Source organism: Thalassophryne amazonica, chromosome 6, assembly GCF_902500255.1.
Source record: "Thalassophryne amazonica chromosome 6, fThaAma1.1, whole genome shotgun sequence".
Taxonomy (NCBI): domain Eukaryota; kingdom Metazoa; phylum Chordata; class Actinopteri; order Batrachoidiformes; family Batrachoididae; genus Thalassophryne; species Thalassophryne amazonica.
In genome coordinates, this window is record NC_047108.1 from 42,099,113 (window position 1) to 42,125,077 (window position 25,965).

A 25,965-nucleotide genomic window follows, 5' to 3' on the forward strand; every position below is an offset into this window, starting at 1 on the left:
AAAGTCATGAAGTCATTACTAGTTAAAGTTAATGGAATACTCAGCTCAATAGAGCTCTGACTCTTTGTCAGCCTGGCTACAGTGCTGAAAAGAAACCTGGGGTTGTTCTTATTTTCTTCAATTAGTGATGAGTAGAAAGATGTCCTAGCTTTACGGAGGGCTTTTTTATAGAGCAACAGACTCTTTTTCCAGGCTAAGTGAAGATCTTCTAAATTAGTGAGACGCCATTTCCTCTCCAACTTACGGGTTATCTGCTTTAAGCTACGAGTTTGTGAGTTATACCACGGAGTCAGACACTTCTGATTTAAAGCTCTCTTTTTCAGAGGAGCTACAGCATCCAAAGTTGTCTTCAATGAGGATGTAAAACTATTGACGAGATACTCTATCTCCCTTACAGAGTTTAGGTAGCTACTCTGCACTGTGTTGGTATATGGCATTAGAGAACATAAAGAAGGAATCATATCCTTAAACCTAGTTACAGCGCTTTCTGAAAGACTTCTAGTGTAATGAAACTTATTCCCCACTGCTGGGTAGTCCATCAGAGTAAATGTAAATGTTATGTGTCGGACGCAGCTCGGAGAACCGACCAGCGTTTGAAGGACCCAGTATGAAATAAGCAGAGCACGATACAAAGGCTAACTGAATTTAATACATAACAGTGATACAAAAAATACAAAAGAAAGTGCGGTCTGGCGTGGTGCGCTCCCAGCAGCGCTAACGGTCCGGAGCCAGAAGCTGTTCGGACCCAAGGACCCCGCCGACACCCCCCAGGTGGCCGCAACAAACCGAGTCTGTGAAAGAAGGAACCATTATGTGAGTCCACACTCTACACACAGAGAGAACACTTAAAGGTGTACAAACAGCAAACACTTCCTGGCTTGATTACTAATCATCTTCCCAACCTGCAGGCATGGAACATCCAGTTCACAAAACTCCACTGCAGTGGAAGCCGATACATGACTAACGTACAGCTCAATATAAAAAGGTGTGAGGGACACCACAGTATAAATGTTAGTCACAAAATCTAACGTACCTCAGGAAGTGTGCTGACGAGCGTGAGACCTCACCCCCTCCTCTTTCACAGACCGTGCATCAAACCTGGACGTTCTCTGCATCCACTGATGATGAGATGGCTCCCGAGACGACGGTCTCACCCGTCTGGTCACAAGGTCGGGTCTCTGGCAAATACACACTGTATACTCCAGTCTTAAATGCCACCATGTTCCAATCCATATAGAGGCACCTCAGCTGTGAGTCCTGACGAGCCGCAGGTGATCAGGGTGAGGTCCTGATAACCTCAGCAACACAGCCACTCAGTCCCAAATGCAAGCCACCTGGAAGGAGAAACAAAGGACAGAAACAAAAAGGCAGCCAGGCCCCCCCAGCCATATAACAGTACCCCACCCTCACGGGAAGCCTCCCGGCGACCACACAAACCTGGCCCAGGAGAAACACCCCCCTCCAGGGACCATGGCTGGAAACCGCATCTGCATTCGTCTTCCAACAGAATGGTTGATGTCCTCTCCTCTGGCTGCATCCTTGCCTTTGTTTCAGTCAGTCCCTTAGCACAGGTGTGGCCAGGAGTTCTTAAACCTGTGCAGTCAGCCTTTATCCAACCATGTTCGGTCTTTAGTCATAAAACAAAAAAGACAAACAAACAACCAAAACATCCCCCCTCCCCAGGGGACCGTCCCATCAAACCCTGGGAGGTGAAACTGAAAGAAATAAAAAGAAAGACTAACAGACTAACATACAGTTGCTCGGGTCCTTTTTTTTTTTTTTTTTTTTTTTTTTTTGGCAGAACTGCAGGGTCACGACCCCAGACACTAAATAGTGAAAAACAAAAAATAAAATCCCACACAAAAACCAACTCAAAAAACACCCACACAAAATGAACTAACACAAAACAAACAAGTGATTTATACCGTCAAGCTCAAACAAATGGAACACACCTGTTCCAACTTAACAGCTTGACAGTAATGTGACTCAGTCACCAACAGAGGGAGCCAGAGTGCTAAAAATAAAAAACCCCCTTTGGTGACAGAGAAAACAAACAAGCTGCTTTTCTGTGCGCAGCTGTGAGCAACACACAACCAAAAATGTGATTCAACTAAATAACACCGGAGCTGACACAACAGACGCAGTAGCTATCATTACCCGGGGAAACGGGGCTACGACTGTAACACAGGAAGCACCGCGACCCGTGCCACAGAGCTCCGCCGTGCGCGTTCACCCATTACAGATACACTCTTGCAGCTCCCGTTTAAACCTCTTATCCGGTCGGAGCGTGACGCGAAGCCGTCGCCAGTCACACTCCACCACGACCCACGGATAAGGCACAAACACAGGAACACGGCTGCAAGAGAGCACAAATCAGTATTCAGTAATGGGGCTCAAACACGCACCATCCGGGCGGAGAGCACCCACAACTGATCCGGATAACTACTGAACGTCTGCTGCCGCCTTCCCGGCGCGTTACCGTCTCTGCTACCGCTGGGTCCGTGATGTTTGGCCAGAGACTACTGTTATGTGTCAGACGCAGCTCGGAGAACCGACCAGCGTTTGAAGGACCCAGTATGAAATAAGCAGAGCACGGTACAAAGGCTAACTGAATTTAATACATAACAGTGATACAAAAAATACAAAAGAAAGTGCGGTCTGGCGTGGTGCGCTCCCAGCAGCGCTAACGGTCCGGAGCCAGAAGCTGTTCGGACCCAAGGACCCCGCCGACACCCCCCAGGTGGCCGCAACAAACCGAGTCTGTGAAAGAAGGAACCATTATGTGAGTCCACACTCTACACACAGAGAGAACACTTAAAGGTGTACAAACAGCAAACACTTCCTGGCTTGATTACTAATCAGCTTCCCAACCTGCAGGCATGGAACATCCAGTTCACAAAACTCCACTGCAGTGGAAGCCGATACATGACTAACGTACAGCTCAATATAATAAAGGTGTGAGGGACACCACATTTACTGACTGTATAAATGTTAGTCACAAAATCTAACGTACCTCAGGAAGTGTGCTGACGAGCGTGAGACCTCACCCTCTCCTCTTTTACAGACCGTGCATCAAACCCTGGACGTTCTCTGCATCCACTGATGATGAGATGGCTCCCGAGACGACGATCTCACCCGTCTGGTCACAAGGTCGGGTCTCTGGCAAATACACACTGTATACTCCAGTCTTAAATGCCACCATGTTCCAATCCATATAGATGCACCTCAGCTGTGAGTCCTGACGAGCCGCAGGTGATCAGGGTGAGGTCCTGATAACCTCAGCAACACAGCCACTCAGTCCCAAATGCAAGCCACCTGGAAGGAGAAACAAAGGACAGAAACAAAAAGGCAGCCAGGCCCCCCCAGCCATATAACAGTAAATGTTATTAAGAAATGATCAGACAGAAGGGAGTTTTCAGGGAATACTGTTAAGTCTTCTATTTCCATACCATAAGTCAGAACAAGATCTAAGATATGATTAAAGTGGTGGGTGGACTCATTTACTTTTTGAGCAAAGCCAATTGAGTCTAATAATAGATTAAATGCAGTGTTGAGGCTGTCATTCTCAGCATCTGTGTGGATGTTAAAATCGCCCACTATAATTATCTTATCTGAGCTAAGCACTAAGTCAGACAAAAGGTCTGAAAATTCACAGAGAAACTCACAGTAACGACCAGGTGGACGATAGATAATAACAAATAAAACTGGTTTTTGGGACTTCCAATTTGGATGGACAAGACTAAGAGTCAAGCTTTCAAATGAATTAAAGCTCTGTCTGGGTTTTTGATTAATTAATAAGCTGGAATGGAAGATTGCTGCTAATCCTCCGCCCCGGCCCGTGCTACGAGCATTCTGACAGTTAGTGTGACTCGGGGGTGTTGACTCATTTAAACTAACATATTCATCCTGCTGTAACCAGGTTTCTGTTAGGCAGAATAAATCAATATGTTGATCAATTATTATATCATTTACCAACAGGGACTTAGAAGAGAGAGACCTAATGTTTAATAGACCACATTTAACTGTTTTAGTCTGTGGTGCAGTTGAAGGTGCTATATTATTTTTTCTTTTTGAATTTTTATGCTTAAATAGATTTTTGCTGGTTATTGGTAGTCTGGGAGCAGGCACCATCTCTACGGGGATGGGGTAATGAGGGGATGGCAGGGGGAGAGAAGCTGCAGAGAGGTGTGTAAGACTACAACTCTGCTTCCTGGTCCCAACCCTGGATAGTCACAGTTTGGAGGATTTAAGAAAATTGGCCAGATTTCTAGAAATGAGAGCTGCTCCATCCAAAGTGGGATGGATGCCGTCTCTCCTAACAAGACCAGGTTTTCCCCAGAAGCTTTGCCAATTATCTATGAAGCCCACCTCATTTTTTGGACACCACTCAGACAGCCAGCAATTCAAGGAGAACATGCGGCTAAACATGTCACTCCCGGTCTGATTGGGGAGGGGCCCAGAGAAAACTACAGAGTCCGACATTGTTTTTGCAAAGTTACACACCGATTTAATGTTAATTTTAGTGACCTCCGATTGGCGTAACCGGGTGTCATTACTGCCGACGTGAATTACAATCTTACCAAATTTACGCTTAGCCTTAGCCAGCAGTTTCAAATTTCCTTCAATGTCGCCTGCTCTGGCCCCCGGAAGACAATTGACTATGGTTGCTGGTGTCGCTAACTTCACATTTCTCAAAACAGAGTTGCCAATAACCAGAGTTTGATCCTCGGCGGGTGTGTCGTCGAGTGGGGAAAAACGGTTAGAAATGTGAATGGGTTGGCGGTGTACACAGGGCTTCTGTTTAGGGCTACGCTTCCTCCTCACAGTCACCCAGTCGGCCTGCTTTCCCGGCTGCTCGGGATCTGCCAGGGGGGAACTAACGGCGGCTAAGCTACCTTGGTCCGCACCGACTACAGGGGCCTGGCTAGCTGTAGAATTTTCCACGGTGCGGAGCCGAGTCTCCAATTCGCCCAGCCTGGCCTCCAAAGCTACGAATAAGCTACACTTATTACAAGTACCATTATTGCTAAAGGAGGCCGAGGAATAACTAAACATTTCACACCCAGAGCAGAAAAGTGCGGGAGAGACAGGAGAAGCCGCCATGCTAAATCGGCTAAGAGCTAGTAGCTACGCTAAGCTAGCGGATTCCTAAAAACACGCAAAGTGAATAATGTGTAAATAATTTAGAGGTGATTCAGCAGAAGGAGTGCTTTAGTTAAGGCACGTAAAGATTACACTGGGAAACAAATCGTAATCTAGATAACTAGATCAATCTAACTGCGCAGATTAAACAGCTAACAGATACAGAAAAACACCGCTGTGTTCCGGAACAGGAAGTGATACAATACCGCAGTGAGAGCCAACCACCAGTAGAGAGACATCACTGATCTTTGATATCGAGCAATCATCTCTTATCCTAATGCTTGAGCCTTGATCCCAATAACTGATCTTTGATCCTGATCACTTGTCTCTAATCTTGATCTTTGAGTTTTAATCTTCATCACTAATCTTGGATCCTGATCACCCATCTCTGATACTGATCACTGAATTTATTTCCTGATCAGTGATCTTTGATGTTCAACAATGACATTTGGTTCTGATCGGCAACCTTTTATTTCTGATCACAATTGATAATCTTGAATGTAGATTCTGATTGAGAATTGCTTTGCTCCTGCTTGTAATCAAGATCAAAGGAATCAGGATCACAAATCAAAGATTAACTGCAAGATGGGATCAAAGAAATCAGGTTAACAAATCTATGCTTAAAGATAAAATGCACAATCCATCTCTTGATCTGGTTCCACACCAACATTTACTGGGCTCTTCTGTGATCAAGTGTCTCCCTCTCAGTCATACTTCATTGAAATCTGTTTCTGTGCTTTTGAGATATCAACAAAACTATCAGACAAACTGCAACAAAAGCATGACCTTGTTGAGAGAGGTATTAAAATTTTCTGACACTCAGCCTGACTAGTAAAACAAATCTGAGAATATCTGAGAGTCATTGTACAAACAAAAGACACGAATAAAATACATAATGTCATAATTTCACTGTATTTGGTGACTTTTATGGACTCCTGTTGAAATGCCGTGCACAGAGTCAGCTTTGTAAAGGTGGCTGTGGATGCTACCTTATGGAGTCTCTCCTCAGGGATCTGCTCTCTGACGGGGGCGTAGTCCTGCTGTAGGTCTAACACAAATCCCAGCAGGCCGCACTCAGTCTTGTTGCCCACTTGCTTAGCTAAACCCCCCTCCACGTCAGGTGGCTGGAGGAGTGTACGGCGGCGTTTGGTTGGTTAGAGCAAACGTCAGCAGGAGGGCAAGCAAGTTAGAGTGACAGAAATAAAAAGTAGTGGGAGGAAGAGGAGATGTGATCAAAGAGGAACATAAAAGAATGACATTCACACAAAGGCACAAGAAAAGGTGAACTTATTTTCAGATTCCCCTGAATGTAACTAAACAGCAAAAGGCTGCTGAATGCTTTGTGAAAAAGAACAAAAGCAGGGAAAATGACTTTCTGCAAAACAATAGCGTCTGTGCCTGTGCGTGACTCACCATGATCTTAGAGGTGTAGGCGCTGTTAATAGCGATAGCATTGACTAATAGATTCATGGTCCGGGGATTGATCTGTCCAGGGTCTGGGATCACACGGTGGTGCACATCACCTAGACAATCACATCTAACTTTACTACATGTCCATATTCTCTGTATGTCCAGGAAAGATGCTCTCTACACACTATTTTCACACATACCAGCACATCTGTCCATCTGAAAACACTGAAAGAATGAATTTCTAATTGACTGATTCTGTTAGTTTAAAGCGAGTTTTGCGGAGACAGGGGTGTCTAAGTGGTAGAAAAAGTTGTTGGAGAAGCATGCAATGTAACGCTGTGCACCACAGCAATCAAAGTAGACAGTTTTATTTAAGATTAAAGCAATGTGTTGGGAGCAAAGCTTAAAAGCAGGACAAAAAAAAGAAAGATCCAAGTTTGTGTTTTCAAAATCACATTATGATGTCGCCAAATGGTAAATTGTTTTACTGTGCCTAAAGCTGTTGAGAATTTTGGTCAGTTTGGGAAGAGACATGATAAAGTGTCAGCTAATACTAACAAAACAAACAAACAAAACAACAACAAAACAATGCTACAACACCAGGGGATGATAAATTATGATATGATCACCATTAAAGTGAGCAGTCCTTGGAGGGTCATGGTAAAATGCACTCATGCTCAAATTTGAAATCTTCAGAGATTCAAATTTGGTAAAAATCTGATTTTGTTCAATTTATCATGGACACAAGAATCAACAGTCTATTTAATAAAGTGGGTGTTGCTGAAACACTTTTATACTCAAATTCGAACTTGTCTGTTGTGATGTCTGTTCCTATATCCCTCTTCTGGCCTCAAGCCCAGCGAGGGATAACAACTGTGTGAGATACACACCACATAATCACACAAGGTGACACAGGACAGTTTTCCTGCCATATCATCGAAAACAGCAAAGCATAATACAGCAGAAATCTCTGTCATTTTAAATATATTCCAATATGCTGTGCTGTTTCCTGAATAGAAAATCTAAAAATATGACAATAAATAGTCACTTTATATCAATGTTATATCAAATTTATTACTTGCAGGAATTCCCAGCCCTGACACCATGCTGCTTTATCATTTGTTCAACTACAACTAATGATTACTTTCATGTTCAATTAATAAATTAGTTGTTTGATCCATAAAATTGTGAAAAATGTCAATCAGTGTTCATGAAAACTCAAGAAGATGTCCTCAGATGCCTTGCTCTGTCCACAACCCAATAATATTTTGGTTATTATCAGAAAGGAGGAAGAAAATGACAAAAATATTGACATTTAGGAGCTGAAATAAAAAAGAAATCTGCCTTTAATCTCCTTCCCCTGAAAAGACTCAAAACAATTAAATATGAAAATAGTTGGCAATTAATTTAGTAGTTGATTAATCAACATTTATTCATTTAATCACTGCAGCTGTACTCCACAACAAATGATGGAACAGGTCGACCTTTTCGTAAGTCATGTTTTGATTTTAGCCTACTGCTATTTATGGATATCTTTATATTTAATTGTAAAAGCACTTTGAAATGTATCATCTACACCAGAAAATGCGACACAAATAAAATTTATGAACAGATGCTGTAATGTCTAAGTGTCAGCATCAAGTGTGTTAAACAGTGATTTTACTGCTAAATTTTACATCATGTTTTTACACTTTGAATATTAATTATGTCCAATGAAATTGTTGTTTTGTTCAGTCTAGTGTGTCCTAATGTGCAACCTGCTCATTTGATTACACCCAATCAAATGCCTAATGGACAAAATGTTCCATGAAGTTACACAATAAAAAGTAATTTCTGAAGAACACTCACCAATATACGTCTGAACCACAGTCATTCGGTTGGTGGTCAGGGTGCCGGTTTTGTCTGAGCAGATGGCTGTGGCATTGCCCATTGTCTCACACGCATCCAGGTGGCGAACAAGGTTGTTGTCTTTCATCATTTTCTACATACATGATAGTGATGCAGAGCAGACGAATGTGGGAGGAGATAATGATGATGGAGGGAGGGACAGAAGGGCACACAGAGAGTTGGAATTATAGGAGGAAGACGAGTTTGTACACATCATTTGTGTCTCCCTGAGTAACCACCTGACATGAAGATCCTTCAAAGATACCTTGTATCAAAGTTGCCCAGTCATAACTTTGGGTCACTGGTGATCGTCAAAGATTCACAACCATGTAGTAACACAGGAAGCACCAAGACCCTAAAGACTTGTACCTTTGTTCTCCTGCAAAGGTTTTGCCATCTTCAAACATTATTTATTTATTGTTTCGTGTCTACCTCAACTTTATCTAAATTCTGGGTCTGTTAGTGAAGCTTAGGGCTAGCGGCTGGCAATCGCTTTAGTATTTTCTCTGTTTTGCTGTTGCTTAATGCTGATGAATTTTATCATAGGTGTAGTTTTTCTGGCCAACTGATTCTGCTTTTTTTTTTCTCTCTCTCTGTCCGAGGTGTGGATGATGTCATGACATCATGTGCTGGATTTGACGACTGCATAATTTCTGAATCGGACGTGGAATGTGGAACATGGAACATGGAACATGATACGGACTCTGCCGCTGGAACAGGCCCACTGAATGGTATGATGGATGACCCTGCCTGTGACTGGATGCCTGCATGGACTTCTCATTAAATTCATCTTTATATGTTCTGTTTTGTAAAACTCTGCAAAACCTTGTAACTGATAGAATGGTCTAAGCAGTGGGTCACCCCTCTGAGTCTGGTCTGCTTGAGGTTTCTTCCTCATCATCATCAGATGACTTCCCATGCATCTCTCTATCTCTAACGCTGACGCCCCTGAGACAGGACAGTCACTGCCAATATAAGTGAATCACTAAAAAATTTTGTGGCACGTCCATCACATATAGATAGACATCTGATGTCACTGAAAGCCTGGATCTTCACCTTCATCCAGGATAATCTCAAACCCAAACACTTTGACTCCTCACTGAGATTTTCAGGGCTGTATCTAAACACAGTACACAAAATACTGCACATCCCTGTTAAAAATAATGATAGCTGATTCTAGTTGTCATAGCTGCGATTACTTTGAATTTGGATGTAGAACTTTTGTCCCCGTTTTGTGATCTTGTGTTTTAATGTTGTAAAGCCGTTTGAAGTATCTGATTAAAAGTGCTTGATATGTAAAGTTTTTCATATTTCTTACAATGAGCTGCTGCTTGCGACACCCCCTCCCTGAATTACAGAGCAGCTGTCATTCTATCTGTCATGTATCTCCCAGAGCAAGCAGACAGACCTCTGTGACGCATTCGGTCCCTTGGTATTTCACACATTTTAATTTGTTTATGCCATTTCAGATACATAAAGCAAATCAGGCTACGCAATATAAAAATTTCTAAAATTATCTTAAGTTAGAGTTGATTTAACTTTCAAACTTAAGTTCAAACAACTTAATTCATTCAGGTTTTTACAAATTGTAACATTTTTTAAGTTGGTTAAAATACAAATGCCAAGATGATGGGTTGCATAAGTAATGGAATGCTTTGGTATAATACCTGTAAATAATCCATTTTATTGCTAGTTTTCTTCAGACAAGTCAGAGGATGGATACATGAACATTTGTGTTTGTATTTCTTCATAATTCATGTAAATAAAGTCCAAGACATATTCAGTGACTTGGAAATGTTCGTGTGTCCATCCTCTGACTTGTCTAAAAATAAGAAATAAAATAAATAAATAAACAATAAAACTGATTATTTACAGGTATAGTACCAAGGGCAGTCATTATTGTGCAATCCATTATCTTGGCTTTTACATTTTTAATTAATTTATATCAAGTTTTAGAGATTTGCTTTGAGTTTAAGGAAGAAAATTTTTATTTTGATAAGCCTGATTTACTTTTTGTATTTGAAATGGCATAAAGAAATTAAAATGTGTGAAATATCAAGGGGCCCAATATTTTTGGAGGGCACTGTGTGTCACAGAAGTTTAAAATGAGCCATGTCAGGGCTCTAATTTGCTGATACAGGAGAACTTATACATGAACTGTTGTAGAATTGTGAGACTTTGGGTAATGTTAGACATCAAACATAAATGTGTAACTGTTAAAGACAACTCATTAAGGCCCCTTTAAAATGTGCAGTGATACAGCTTTCATTAAAATTCATCGTGGAAAAAAAATTGCAGCATTGTGTAAGATCTTCCCTCAAAGCTCAGCCTGTGTTAGTCTGATCATTACACGCCTCCCTCTCCCTCACCTGACTGTGTTCAGTGTTACAGTGTGTCAAGTAGCGAAAGATCTCACATCTGCCTTCACTGTGCGTTGGATGAACATCCGTGTACCTTGACAGAGTAAGCCAGAGAGATGGTGACGGCGAGAGGTAAGCCCTCTGGGACAGCAACCACCAGCACCGTGACTCCAATGATGAAGAATTTAACAAAATACTGGATGTAGACCGGCGTACACTCTGCCACCCACACACGACCTGCAACACGCAGCGCACTTCACATCAGGTTCACGTTAAACAGAGACTCACACTCAGCCGAGCGGGAAACAAGTGGCATGACGGGAAAATACAGACAAGAATGTGTGAGGTACATGTGCGTTTTTAATCACGCTCTGCAGTGACACTCTCTTCACTTACCGTCAATGACAAATGTTTCAATGACAAAGGACAGCACCAGAATGATGACAGTAATGGCCGACATCACCAAACCTGTGCACAGATTCAAAGACGACAGCATCAACTATGAGATTTCACACCTGGAGAATATTCACACAACTCCCACTTTTCACTCGCCGCATTATCAGTGAACTTGACGTCCCTGCCACAGGAGGACTAAACAACTGCACACTGCAGGTACGATCAGGATTGTGTGTTATTTGGTGAAGAAAATAAGAAACATGCTGTTTTCAAGTGCGGCAGTTGTTTACCTGCTTTTCCAATTTGCACAGCCAGTTTGGTGAGTTTACCCTGTAAGACACTCTTCTCTTTCTTAGGGACACTGGTCTTCTTCTTCTCTCTGTCCTCCACCTCACCTCCCTCTGCACTCTTCAGGGGCTGCATCTCCATGGCAACACCCCCATCCTGTTTTTTGGCTAACACACGCACAAATAAAAATATAGAAACACACTTTTCAGTCATACAAATAAAGGGGAAATAATACCTTAACATATAGAATCTAAGCTGCACTCGCACATAGAGTGCCCTCCAAAAGTAAGTAAAGTATTGGAACACTTGGCATTGCACACATTTTAATTTGTTTATGCCATTTCAAATACAAAAATAAATAAATAAATAAATAAATAAATAAAATATAAATTTCTAAAATTATCTTTCTTAAACTCAAACTGAAAGCAAATTTTTATAACTTGATATAAATGAATTAAAAATATAAAAGGCAAGATGATGGGCTGTATAAGTAATGGAACGCTTCGGTATAATAGCATTAGTGAAGGTTACAAATGATCTTCTTATGGCCTCAGACAGTGGACTCATCTCTGTGCTTGTTCTGTTAGACCTCAGTGCTGCTTTTGATACTGTTGACCATAAAATTTTATTACAGAGATTAGAGCATGCCATAGGTATTAAAGGCACTGCACTGCGGTGGTTTGAATCATATTTATCTAATAGATTACAATTTGTTCATGTAAATGGGGAATCTTCTTCACAGACTAAGGTTAATTATGGAGTTCCACAAGGTTCTGTGCTAGGACCAATTTTATTCACTTTATACATGTTTCCCTTAGGCAGTATTATTAGACGGCATTGCTTAAATTTTCATTGTTACGCAGATGATACCCAGCTTTATCTATCCATGAAGCCAGAGGACACACACCAATTAGCTAAACTGCAGGATTGTTTTACAGACATAAAGACATGGATGACCTCTAATTTCCTGCTTTTAAACTCAGATAAAACTGAAGTTATTGTACTTGGCCCCACAAATCTTAGAAACATGGTGTCTAACCAGATCCTTACTCTGGATGGCATTACCCTGACCTCTAGTAATACTGTGAGAAATCTTGTGCTGCTATAGACTTAGACTGCTGGGGGGTTCCCATGATGCACTGAGTGTTTCTTTCTCTTTTTGCTCTGTATGCACCACTCTGCATTTAATCATTAGTGATTGATCTCTGCTCTCTTCCACAGCATGTCTTTTTCCTGGTTCTCTCCCTCAGCCCCAACCAGTCCCAGCAGAAGACTGCCCCTCCCTGAGCCTGGTTCTGCTGGAGGTTTCTTCCTGTTAAAAGGGAGTTTTTCCTTCCCACTGTCGCCAAGTGCTTGCTCACAGGGGGTCGTTTTGACAATTGGGGTTTTTACGTAATTATTGTATGGTCTTGCCTTGCAATATAAAGCGCCTTGGGGCAACTGTTTGTTGTGATTTGGCGCTATATAAATAAAATTGATTGATTGATTGATTGATTAATACCTGTAAATAATCAGTTTATTGCCAGTTTTCTTCAGACAAGTCAGGGGATGGATACATGAACATTTCCAAGTCACTGAATGTGTCTTGGACTTTATTTACATCAATTATGAAGAAATACAAACAGTATGGCACTTTATGTTAAATCTGCATGGAGTAGAAAGTTCTCAAAAACTTAGTGACTGTGCAAGAAGGAGAAGAGTGAGGAAAGCCACCAAGACACCCAGACAACCCAGAAGTTATAGGCTTCTCTGGCTGTGATTGGAGAAACTGTGCACAGTGCATGTTTTGCATTTTGTATCACCAGTTATACAGCTTCATGATGTGGTACAGAGGAAGATTTCCATTCACCAAAACATCAAATCTAGGCTTCTATCTCAGACATACCTACTGGCAAATTGTAGCTGAACTTTCAGGTCTCTTTTTAAGAAAATCCACCTCTATACTTCATCATGACGCTGTATAACTGGTATAACCAGGAACTTTCCACACTCAAGCACACTTAACTGCTTGCCCACCACCTTCGCTGCAGTCAGCGATTTTAAGACTCCATATTTTTCACATGTATTTCCAAGAAAAAAACAGTGTTATATTCGGGCCAATATGGCAACAGATTACTAAAACAGTCATGTGGAAGACTCCAGTCGTGATTTAACATGTTTTCATTTTAACAATGTCTTTCTTTATGCATCTTTATCACACAGCTTTGATTGTGGAAACAACGGGCAAAATCGGTAATATGCCCAGTCTCGCCAATAGTCCAGTCTCATCTTGATGTCTTCCCTAATTGCTCTCCATCATGCACCATTCCTCAGGATTGGAGTACACAGAATACTTCACCACAGTAAACGGACTGCATTTATATAGCGCTTTTCCATCTGCATCAGATTCTCAAAGCGCTTTACAATAATGCCTCACATTCACCCCAATGTGAGGGTGCTGCCATACAAGGTACTCACTACACACCGGGAGCAACTCGGGTCTCAACATTTACTAATTAGTTGAACTATATGCCATATGTCAGACTTCAAATCAACTCTAGACTTTTTACACAATGGCAATAATCAGCATATGAACGTTGCCAAATAAAAAATAGAGGACCAAAGAAAAAAAAGTGCAGTTACACCAATGGATGTAATTACAGTGGTCCCTCAGTATAATGCAGTTCACCTTTTGCGGCCTTGCAGTTTCGCAGATTTTTTAGTGCAATTTTGCATGCTGCTTCTTCTTTTTTTTTAACAGCGCATTGTGTTCTGCGTCCTTATCAGGCGGGCCGGTCGGCAGCACCGCGATTGCTCACACTGCCTCCGATGCGCTTACCAAGTCTGCGGGCTCGGTAAGCGCGACTTCTTGTGGAAAAATCTGCAGCGCTGCATGGTCTCGGTAACCACAGCCGCAGAGCTCCGTGGCCACTGAGAGAGGTTTGTATCTTTTTAATGACTTGGTTTCTTTGCGGGTCCCGCATCCGTACCCTGCAATGGTAACAGCGGAGGCAGTGAGCGAAGAAAGAGCACGTACATTGTTTTCTGCGTGTGCCTGTTTATAATCTTCTCACCCAGAAGACAAAAAAAAGCACCAACAACTACCCATAACTGTGTTCTTCACTCGGAAAAAGACACCTGCACCGAGGTGTCACTTAGTGGAAAAAGACGCGACAGCGGAGCGGCACCAGGACGAAGAGGCGCGATCAGAGGAACTGTGAAATACTGGTCAATCACTATTAATAATTTCTTATGTGTCCAACCTCGTAGGTTGATCGTTAAAATTAAATTAGTTAGTTCTAAAAGCCACCATAATTATTTACAGGAAAATGTTCTATTTTTATTTCTCAAAAAAATGTTGAGAGTGTTTACACAGGAGAGAAAGTGAGAAAATGTTAATGCCTGTTTGAGAAAACTGTATAAAGTGTGTACTGAGGGGTTTTACAGCCTTAAAACGTCTATAATAATTGTAAAAAATAACGCTGACTACTTTGCGGATTTCGCCTATTGCGGGCTATTTTTAGAATGTAACTCCTGTGATAAACGAGGGACCACTGTACCCACAAATTTAAACCGACAGTCTGCACTACAAGCTTGTAGTCATTTAGTCAGTTGTAAAAGCAAATTCTCTGTCAATGTGCAAATAAAAATGGACCTTCTGTAACTGTGCATGCCTGAACAGATGTGTGCAGGTCGTGACCGTTTACCTTTGTTCTGATTGTTCTCCACAGCTCCATCGGGCTGTTTGCCTGAGAGAGACAAAGACAGTCTGAGTATAAAAGACAGGCAGACATATATAAAAAAAATGCCAGAAATAAAATGTATGTGATCTATTTGTGTATATAGTCATCAATAATTCATACTGAAGATGCAGAACACCCAAAACACATAAAACCCCCACAAAGAAACAGTGATGAAGGTGCACACATTGTGGTACACTGGGTCAGTGGGCTCAAGACATTCTTATTCTGTAATGGGTCAGTGTTTACTGGGGTCCATTCATTGGCTGAGGGAAGGATCGGGGCAGGGCAGACAGTTTTGTGCTCACATACCATTGGTGACTGTGCTGAAACTGGCATCTGTGGCGATGAGGAACTGAGTACTGTCCTCTGTTTGGAGGGGCAGTGATGAGTGAGTGAGAACAAGGTGAGAGGATTTAGCCAAAAGGGAAAACAAAAGAGAGCAAAAAGGAAAAGAATGAAAAACTCAAATAATGAACATGTACTTGTAGCTATGTATGAATATCACAGACTGTATATATTCTGGACAAACCCTCTGTGACGTCTCCCGTAGGTTTTCTGAGGAGGCCTGGTAGAGTGGTTTTGAAGCTCAAATAGTGTGGCTCTGGGTGTCAATATGTTGGCAGTGGTTACTCTGATGATGTCACAGGTAATCCATGAACAGATAAATAGATGGAGTGTGGGTGAGACGCTGCATGTTTTGGGCTAGACAAATAAAGCCCCCATCTCTATACCGGCTAACAGGCTAACCTTGGTTCAGGTTTATAGGGAACTGCAGTATCGTTTGAACTAGGGATGTCCCGATCCGATCACGTGATCACAAATCGGGCCCGATCACATGGTTTCAGACTTGATCGAAATTGGACATTGCATCCCAATCAGGAATCTGATATAGATTTTATCGTCATTATTTTGATCAGCACTATTTCAAGATCATTATTGCAGATTAATGGGCCTTTTATGCGTCGGAAGCGTCAGAGGCGTCAAGAATCGGTCTAAAAAGCATTATTTTCAATGAGACGTGTTGCTTTTTAGAGGCGTCAGAAGTGTCGCTTTAGCACGGCTTTTGACGCAACACTTCTGACAGGAGCGCGCATTGCCGCTTGTCGGCAGGCTGACGTGGTCAAAGTTCAACCAAATCTTTTTTTTTAATTGAACAAAAGAAAAAACATAAGTTCAACCCAATCCAACTTCGATGCTCTGAGCTGGGACGTAGCTTCGCGCTGTCCAATAGGAACGATGCGTCGGGCCAAAAGACGGAAGACTAGTGGCAGAAACCACTGATCTGTACAAAACAGAAACGTGTCACAGGACTGCTCATTTATAGAGCAGTTTTCTGATCCTTGGAAATGTTTTTTGTTGTTGTTTGTTACCTCAAAATTTTTGATTACTGTTTAAAAAAAGTTTAGAACACTTGTAATTAAATTAGCTAAATCAATAAATGGTTCTTTAGAAACCTTTCATCTGTAAATTAAAACCACTTGTTATTTCAGATTACATAATTTATTGTATAACATACAGAACTTTGGACATTTATTTTTAGACAAATAAAATAACATGGAAATTTGTACATTTTTTAAGTCTGGTAGATTATTGATTGTTCAAACTACCTCAAGGAGAAGTGCACTGTTTAAGTGATAAATAATAAGGTGATTAAAACAAAAATATTTGTTCATTGGTCATTCAGTTTTTTAAAGTATCAGATCGGGACTCTGTATCGGCAGATACTCAAAATCAGATGAGTCGGAATCGGATCGGGGCCAAAAAACCTGATCGGGACATCCCTAGTTTGAACCCCTGCGTGATATCGTGGAATTTGACCACTTGCGGAGACATTCTGCACGAACACACCATCACTTCTAACGGAAAAACGGTGTACTGTTATGTTTTCGGCTGCAATCACCGAAGCAGTAGCGAAAAGTGCAGTTTCTTTTTCGGTTCCCAGTGGAGAAGGGAAGACGAGGCAAATGGGAGAGGTCGTGTCGGTTAAGTGTTAGCGAGATTTATACACCTTGACAGAGTAGCTGCAGTCTCTCGCCTGCACAGTTGTCTCGACATGTTTGAGCTCCGGGTCATAAACAAACCATAACACATGTCCACTTTCCACCACATCGTCACTTTTTCTTTGAATTTTCACGTGCCGTGTTTCTGATGGGGACAGATGAGGGCTGTCCCGGAAGTAGAACTATTCTCTTTCATTTAACCCTTTAGCGCCTGCCCTCAAACGAGACTACCATACCCAACTGAAGCATATTCTTGGGGACTGGGTGATGGGTGTATTTATTTTTATTTTTTTGTAAGAGGTGGCTTTGGTTTGGGCATAAAAAAATTATGACTACCTTATTTCCTCAAATGTGGAGTAACTGGACCTCATGTCATCAAGCTACCAAGTCAAGTCAAGTCTGGGAGCACGTGCTGGTGCTGTGCTTTGCCACACCACAGAACCACTTTGGGTCCTGGATGGCAACCACCTAAGCTACCGGTAGCTGCTAAAAGTGAAAACAGGTGTTAACTTAACAAATTAAATAACGTGAAAAATTCACTCGACATAAAAACTAGAGCACAGAAGTCTTAGATGACCCGTGAAGACAAGCCACACAGCAAGACATATTATTACAGATGCTTGTAATAAAATGTTCAGAAAGCACAGACATGGTTCTCTACAACATCTATCAAGCCACTGCTAGCGGTATCTGCTAATGGGGCAATCACACAGAACACCGTTCCCTCCGTTTAATCCTGAATAGCAAATAGGGCAGCGTTTTGAAACATCATAGTTACTACTTGATCAATCTTGAACAAACTTGGCATACGCAGTAGTTACGGCCGTCATTGGCACCAGTTTTGAAATCAGGGTGACATTTTTGAACAGCTCGAAAATTTCATCCTGATTCCCCAAATCATCACTAGTGCGTGGTAATGTGAGGGTTACTAGTTAATACAATTTCAAACCTGTTTGATTACGCTCCATTGATGAAAATTTGAAGCAGAAGCAGAGTTTGTTGTGGCCCAGCGCCTTACTTTTGTTTTTGTTTGTGTTGCCAAGTTTGCACTTTATAAGTCAGGTGGCTGCAAGGTCTGCACTTTATAAGCCAGCCTGTTAGGAGGCAGGCTGGAGTAAATGGTAAATAAATGGACTGCATTTATATAGAGCTTTTCCATCTGCATCAGATGCTCAAAGTGCTTTACACATCAAATGTCTCACATTCACCCCGATGTCAGGATGCTGCCATGCAAGGCGCCCACTACACACTGGGAGCAACTAGGAGAATAAGAACCTCAAGTGATATTCCGGTCAGGCTGGGATTTGAACCAAGGATCCTCTGGTCTCAAGCGTTGGGGTCTCAAGCCCAACGCTTAACCACTAGACCATCACCTCCCCAAAGTAAGCCATTTCATCTAGTTTTTGCATTTTTTGGATTGTGGGTGATCATGATAGGACGGTGCCCTGCAGAATAGAGGTGTAACAGAGGTGGGAGTTGGCACTTGGCTGAGTGGCAGAAATAGCTGTCACTCAAAGCAGCTGCACCCTTACTTATGCATAACATTATGTCTGAAAACATCTTAGACAAATGAGTTATATAAAAAAATAAATAATAAAAATTTTTAAAAACTGCCTCCCCATACACCTGTAAACAGAAAACTAGCTTTAGAGACTAAACCAGGTTTTTTGTGCGTGTGTGTGCCAGGCTGTAAATACAGCTTTTTTCACCTTAAGTTGGACATTTTAACATGAGCCTCTACAACAGTGAGCATTTAAGGAACTGCAAATTTTTCCTCCTTCCAGGTGTCTTCATTTTTAACAGGCAGAGGTTGTAGCTTGACGAATATACCAGTTAAATGCTTTTAGATGGAGGAAAAGTGTCTTACTTCGATTTCAAAATGACAACAGATCAGAGAGGAATGTGAACAGTCCCACAACATGACATGTGGAAAAACTACCACGTCGTGGCTTTTGTAGAGCTCTAATGAATAATATATGATATCCTGTAATGATTGTCTGAACAATCAGACGCTGCACCGAGTGAACGTTCAATCAATCAATCAATCAATTTTTTTATATAGCGCCAAATCACAACAAACAGTTGCCCCAAGGCGCTTTATATTGTAAGGCAAGGCCATACAATAATTATGTAAAACCCCAACGGTCAAAACGACCCCCTGTGAGCAAGCACTTGGCTACAGTGGGAAGGAAAAACTCCCTTTTAACAGGAAGAAACCTCCAGCAGAACCAGGCTCAGGGAGGGGCAGTCTTCTGCTGGGACTGGTTGGGGCTGAGGGAGAGAACCAGGAAAAAGACATGCTGTGGAGGGGAGCAGAGATCGATCACTAATGATTAAATGCAGAGTGGTGCATACAGAGCAAAAAGAGAAAGAAACAATGCATCATGGGAACCCCCCAGCAGTCTACGTCTATAGCAGCATAACTAAGGGATGGTTCAGGGTCACCTGATCCAGCCCTAACTATAAGCTTTAGCAAAAAGGAAAGTTTTAAGCCTAATCTTAAAGTAGAGAGGGTGTCTGTCTCCCTGATCTGAATTGGGAGCTGGTTCCACAGGAGAGGAGCCTGAAAGCTGAAGGCTCTGCCTCCCATTCTACTCTTACAAACCCTAGGAACTACAAGTAAGCCTGCAGTCTGAGAGCGAAACGCTCTATTGGGGTGATATGGTACTACGAGGTCCCTAAGATAAGATGGGACCTGATTATTCAAAACCTTATAAGTAAGAAGAAGAATTTTAAATTCTATTCTAGAATTAACAGGAAGCCAATGAAGAGAGGCCAATATGGGTGAGATATGCTCTCTCCTTCTAGTCCCCGTCAGTACTCTAGCTGCAGCATTTTGAATTAACTGAAGGCTTTTTAGGGAACTTTTAGGACAACCTGATAATAATGAATTACAATAGTCCAGCCTAGAGGAAATAAATGCATGAATTAGTTTTTCAGCATCACTCTGAGACAAGACCTTTCTGATTTTAGAGATATTGCGTAAATGCAAAAAAGCAGTCCTACATATTTGTTTAATATGCGCTTTGAATGACATATCCTGATCAAAAATGACTCCAAGATTTCTCACAGTATTACTAGAGGTCATGGGTAATGCCATCCAGAGTAAGGATCTGGTTAGACACCATGTTTCTAAGATTTGTGGGGCCAAGTACAATAACTTCAGTTTTATCTGAGTTTAAAAGCAGGAAATTAGAGGTCATCCATGTCTTTATGTCTGTAAGACAATCCTGCAGTTTAGCTAATTGGTGTGTGTCCTCTGGCTTCATGGATAGATAAGCTGGGTATCATCTGCGTAACAATGAAAATTTAAGCAATACCGTCTAATAATACTGCCTAAGGGAAGCATGTATAAAGTGAATAAAATTGGTCCTAGCACAGAACCTTGTGGAACTCCATAATTAACTTTAGTCTGTGAAGAAGATTCCCCATTTACATGAACAAATTGTAATCTATTAGACAAATATGATTCAAACCACCGCAGCGCAGTGCCTTTAATACCTATGGCATGCTCTAATCTCTGTAATAAAATTTTATGGTCAACAGTATCAAAAGCAGCACTGAGGTCTAACAGAACAAGCACAGAGATGAGTCCACTGTCCAAGGCCATAAGAAGATCATTTGTAACCTTCACTAATGCTGTTTCTGTACTATGATGAATTCTAAAACCTGACTGAAACTCTTCAAATAGACCATTCCTCTGCAGATGATCAGTTAGCTGTTTTACAACTACCCTTTCAAGAATTTTTGAGAGAAAAGGAAGGTTGGAGATTGGCCTATAATTAGCTAAGATAGCTGGGTCAAGTGATGGCTTTTTAAGTAATGGTTTAATTACTGCCACCTTAAAAGCCTGTGGTACATAGCCAACTAACAAAGATAGATTGATCATATTTAAGATCGAAGCATTAAATAATGGTAGGGCTTCCTTGAGCAGCCTGGTAGGAATGGGGTCTAATAAACATGTTGATGGTTTGGATGAAGTAACTAATGAAAATAACTCAGACAGAACAATCGGAGAGAAAGAGTCTAACCAAATACCGGCATCACTGAAAGCAGCCAAAGATAACGATATGTCTTTGGGATGGTTATGAGTAATTTTTTCTCTAATAGTTAAAATTTTGTTAGCAAAGAAAGTCATGAAGTCATTACTAGTTAAAGTTAATGGAATACTCAGCTCAATAGAGTTCTGACTCTTTGTCAGCCTGGCTAAAGAAAGAAAGATGTCCTAGCTTTACGGAGGGCTTTTTTATAGAGCAACAGACTCTTTTTCCAGGCTAAGTGAAGATCTTCTAAATTAGTGAGACGCCATTTCCTCTCCAACGTACGGGTTATCTGCTTTAAGCTACGGGTTTGTGAGTTATACCACGGAGTCAGGCACTTCTGATTTAAAGCTCTCTTTTCAGAGGAGCTACAGCATCCAAAGTTGTCTTCAATGAGGATGTAAAACTATTGACGAGATACTCTATCTCACTTACAGAGTTTAGGTAGCTACTCTGCACTGTGTTGGTATATGGCATTAGAGAACATAAAGAAGGAATCATATCCTTAAACCTAGTTACAGCGCTTTCTGAAAGACTTCTAGTGTAATGAACTTATTCCCCACTGCTGGGTAGTCCATCAGAGTAAATGTAAATGTTATTAAGAAATGATCAGACAGAAGGGAGTTTTCAGGGAATACTGTTAAGTCTCTATTTCCATACCATAAGTCAGAACAAGATCTAAGATATGATTAAAGTGGTGGGTGGACTCATTTACGTTTTGAGCAAAGCCAATAGAGTCTAATAATAGATTAAATGCAGTGTTGAGGCTGTCATTCTCAGCATCTGTGTGGATGTTAAAATCGCCCACTATAATTATCTTATCTGAGCTAAGCACTAAGTCAGACAAAAGGTCTGAAAATTCACAGAGAAACTCACAGTAACGACCAGGTGGACGATAGATAATAACAAATAAAACTGTTTTTTGGGACTTCCAGTTTGGATGGACAAGACTAAGAGACAAGCTTCAAATGAATTAAAGCTCTGTCTGGGTTTTTGATTAATTAATAAGCTGGAATGGAAGATTGCTGCTAATCCTCCGCCCCGGCCCGTGCTACGAGCATTCTGACAGTTAGTGTGACTCGGGGGTGTTGACTCATTTAAACTAACATATTCATCCTGCTGTAACCAGGTTTCTGTAAGGCAGAATAAATCAATATGTTGATCAATTATTATATCATTCACCAACAGGGACTTAGATGAGAGAGACCTAATGTTTAATAGACCACATTTAACTGTTTTAGTCTGTGGTGCAGTTGAAGGTGCTATATTATTTTTTCTTTTTGAATTTTTATGCTTAAATAGATTTTTTGCTGGTTATTGGTAGTCTGGGAGCAGGCACCGTCTCTACGGGGATGGGGTAATGAGGGATGGCAGGGGGAGAGAAGCTGCAGAGAGGTGTGTAAGACTACAACTCTGCTTCCTGGTCCCAACCCTGGATAGTCACGGTTTGGAGGATTTAAGAAAATTGGCCAGATTTCTAGAAATGAGAGCTGCTCCATCCAAAGTGGGATTGATGCCGTCTCTCCTAACAAGACCAGGTTTTCCCCAGAAGCTTTGCCAATTATCTATGAAGCCCACCTCATTTTTTTGGACACCACTCAGACAGCCAGCAATTCAAGGAGAACATGCGGCTAAACATGTCACTCCCGGTCTGATTGGGGAGGGGCCCAGAGAAAACTACAGAGTCCGACATTGTTTTTGCAAAGTTACACACCGATTTAATGTTCACATCCAACACGTTCCAGTTCACATCCAACACAAGAAGGCACCAGACATTTTATTCATAAATTAAACATCATCTGCTAATTTGCCGCAGAGATTCTTGGATGTCACGGGTGTTTTTCAGTTCCAGTTCTACACACACACATTCCCATGCATGAGGCAGAAAACCCACAGCTGGGCAGGCCTGTTTGAGTGCACCTGTAATGATATAAAGCTTAAGTGCTTTTGAAAGTATGTGGAAGTTGCTGCTGTCTGCAGCCCTGCGCCGGCTGCAGAGCCTTCCAAAGCAAATGGGAGCACGGATTAATGCTTCATGCATTGACCAACCAACACTCTTCCCTGAATCTCTCTGGCTCCCTCGCTCTCTCCTGCTCTTTCAATAATTGATTCAATCTGCAGCCTCTCTCTCTCAGATTAGGGGATAGAAGGAAAATACGGCAGGGGACTAGCAGACATGAAGGAGGGAGCGCGAAAAGGAGTGGGGTGAACAACACGTGAAGTAAGAGAAATTGAGCATAAAGACAAATAGGAAGAAAAAGGACCGTTTGTATGTGGGTGGGTTGGTGTGTGCTGAATTATCTATGAGGTTAAACTGGTGCGTTTCCTGTTGGAGCCGACAAGCTTTACCCACAAACACGGATATCAACGTGTGAGCGAACCCGAGTTAACTGACCCAAGACCAATTTCACGCATTCATATGGAAATGATGAAGCGAGTGAGGGCCTGTAGCTGTGAGCAGCATCCTCAGCATCAACACTCAGGCCTACAAACATAAAGCTGGAAAAAAATGCAGACATTCTGCTTTGATTTTAACTACATCTATACCTAAATCATCAATATTGTAAGACATAAACATTTTATTAAGCGCCCCTTGTACCTCTAAATTTTTAATAGCAGACCAAAGGTAAGTGAATAAACTAACAAAATCATACCATTTTTTAAAATTGTAATTATGTCCACCAAGATCGTAATAAACTCATTGGCGTTTATTTATCTGTCGGTCTGTCTGTCTGTCCGTCTGTCTGTTAGCAGGATTACGTCAAAACTACTGCACGAAATGGACGCAAAAACTATTTAAAAAAATTTAACATTAAACATGCTTAATTTTTTTCACGTACATTTGGCATAGAGCATTGGATGCAGTGCTCTACGCATGTCTACACAGCACTACGCTACTGTACACCAAGCCTACACAATTTTACACAACCCTATGCCAGGGTGAAAAATCCTTTTAGGTTTTTTTATCAGGACATACCTGCATTGCTAGATTTTATTCATCCCGCTGGACAGTGAAGCATCAAAATCATGGAAGATGAAGAGGTGGGCTACACTTCTACATTCAGAGGACATGTCCACGTCCACTCCTCATGGACAGCTTGACAGCCAGAGGACATGTCCGTGTCTACTATAACTCCTCACGGATGGATCGCGCATGACCGCCAGCTGCAGCTCCACCTTCATCTCCTCAAGTTCTCTTATGATTGTGGCACATTAATTAAAGCGCATTAACTCCTGCTCATGGACCGATCGCCAGCGAGAGGACATATCCACGTCCATTTACCCCTCATGGATGGATTGTGCGCGCCATCGCCAGCTGCAGCTCTGGGGTTTCTTTCACCTTCTCAAGTTCTCTCATGATTGTGGTACGTTAAATAAAGTCCATTAACTCCTGGAAATAATGTATTCTGACTTTTTTCAATGTTTCAAATCCATCTGTGTGTCCATGTAGTCTGTAAAAACAACGTCATGGAGCAATGCAACGCTACACAAGCCCAGCGTAAAAGGGGTTTACCCTACACCAGTCCGCCGAAAAATCCTTTTAGGCTTTTTTATCAGTACATACCTCCATTTCTAGATTTTATTCATCCCGCTGAACTTTGCTTGCAGTGAAGCTTCAAACCACGGAAGAAGAAGAGGCAGGCCATGCTTCCCCCTGTGTGCAACTTTTTTTTTTCACGACGCAGCCATTCCAGCATACTCGATACGTAGCACAATGCAACTCTACACAGCCCCGGTGTGAAAGGGGCTACAGTGACGCACGGGAAAATGCTTTTTTCCACAGCAGCTTCATTTCTCTCTAATAACAGAGAGAACTATCTGCATTCAAGATTGAAGATATGTTTATTGTCACTGTCACCTGCACGTCTGTACAGTCACAAATGAAATATCATTCCTACTAGCATGAACAGTGTACTGAAGCAATTATAAAAAAGAAGCAGCTTCAATAGTACTACTAGTTAAAAAAAACAAAACATGCATACATACAAGTCACACACATATTCACACTTTAGCAGCAACATGCTGAGGCAGACATGAGGTGCAAACAGAAGCATATGAGAATTGCACTGGTGGAGTGTAAAGTAAAGTAAAGTGCACTGTGCACTGTGAGGATAATGCAGTACACTAGTGGAGTTCAGTGGAGGAGTGGAAAATACCAGTATCATTATGTCCATCAAGAGTGAGGGGTGGGGGGTGTGGTGGAGGGCTCAGAGGAGTGGGAGGGAGAAGCGGCAGAGGAGAGAACGGTGTTCAGATCCTCACAGCCTGAGGAACAAAGTTGTCGAGGAACCTGGTGGTCCTGATGCAGATGCTTCTGTACCTTTTTCCTAAAGGCAGGAAGGAAAACAGTTCAGCCAACCACAGAGCTTCCAGCATCATCAAAGACCTCTCCCACCCTTTGCATGAAAAGCTCCAGCAGAGATGAGACGCGGGCACCAATGATCTTCCCTGCTGTTCTCACAAGCCTGTCCAGCCATTTCTGTTCAGATGCTGTGCAAGATCCAAACCAGGCAGTGACACAGTAGGTCAGAACACTCTCTGTGGTACCCCTGTAGAAGGTGGTGAGGGCTGGGATGGGTGGGCTAGCCTGCTTTAGCCTCCAGAAGGGCCGCTGTTGTGCCTTCAATATAATGGCCATGATGTTGGTTGATGTGGACAGGTCGTCCGACAGGTGTACAGCCAGGAACTTGATGGTGTTGACCGTCTCCACAACCTTGTC

General features: G+C 41.9%; 1 protein-coding gene across 4 annotated transcripts in view; it reads right to left on the reverse strand.

Moving 5' to 3' along the window:
- The window catches only part of atp2b3b (ATPase plasma membrane Ca2+ transporting 3b), a 347,919-nt gene that overhangs the window by 123,497 nt on the left and 198,457 nt on the right, over nucleotides 1-25,965 (reverse strand). For all 4 annotated transcript variants that reach the window (XM_034172060.1, XM_034172063.1, XM_034172062.1 and 1 more), the window contains 7 exons: nucleotides 15,170-15,211; nucleotides 11,486-11,650; nucleotides 11,196-11,267; nucleotides 10,894-11,036; nucleotides 8,401-8,533; nucleotides 6,556-6,665; nucleotides 6,132-6,266 (listed from right to left, as the gene is read on the reverse strand). In XM_034172060.1, the coding sequence (XP_034027951.1) occupies nucleotides 6,132-6,266; nucleotides 6,556-6,665; nucleotides 8,401-8,533; nucleotides 10,894-11,036; nucleotides 11,196-11,267; nucleotides 11,486-11,650; nucleotides 15,170-15,211 (800 nt within the window). The remainder of the gene's footprint in view (nucleotides 1-6,131; nucleotides 6,267-6,555; nucleotides 6,666-8,400; nucleotides 8,534-10,893; nucleotides 11,037-11,195; nucleotides 11,268-11,485; nucleotides 11,651-15,169; nucleotides 15,212-25,965) is intronic.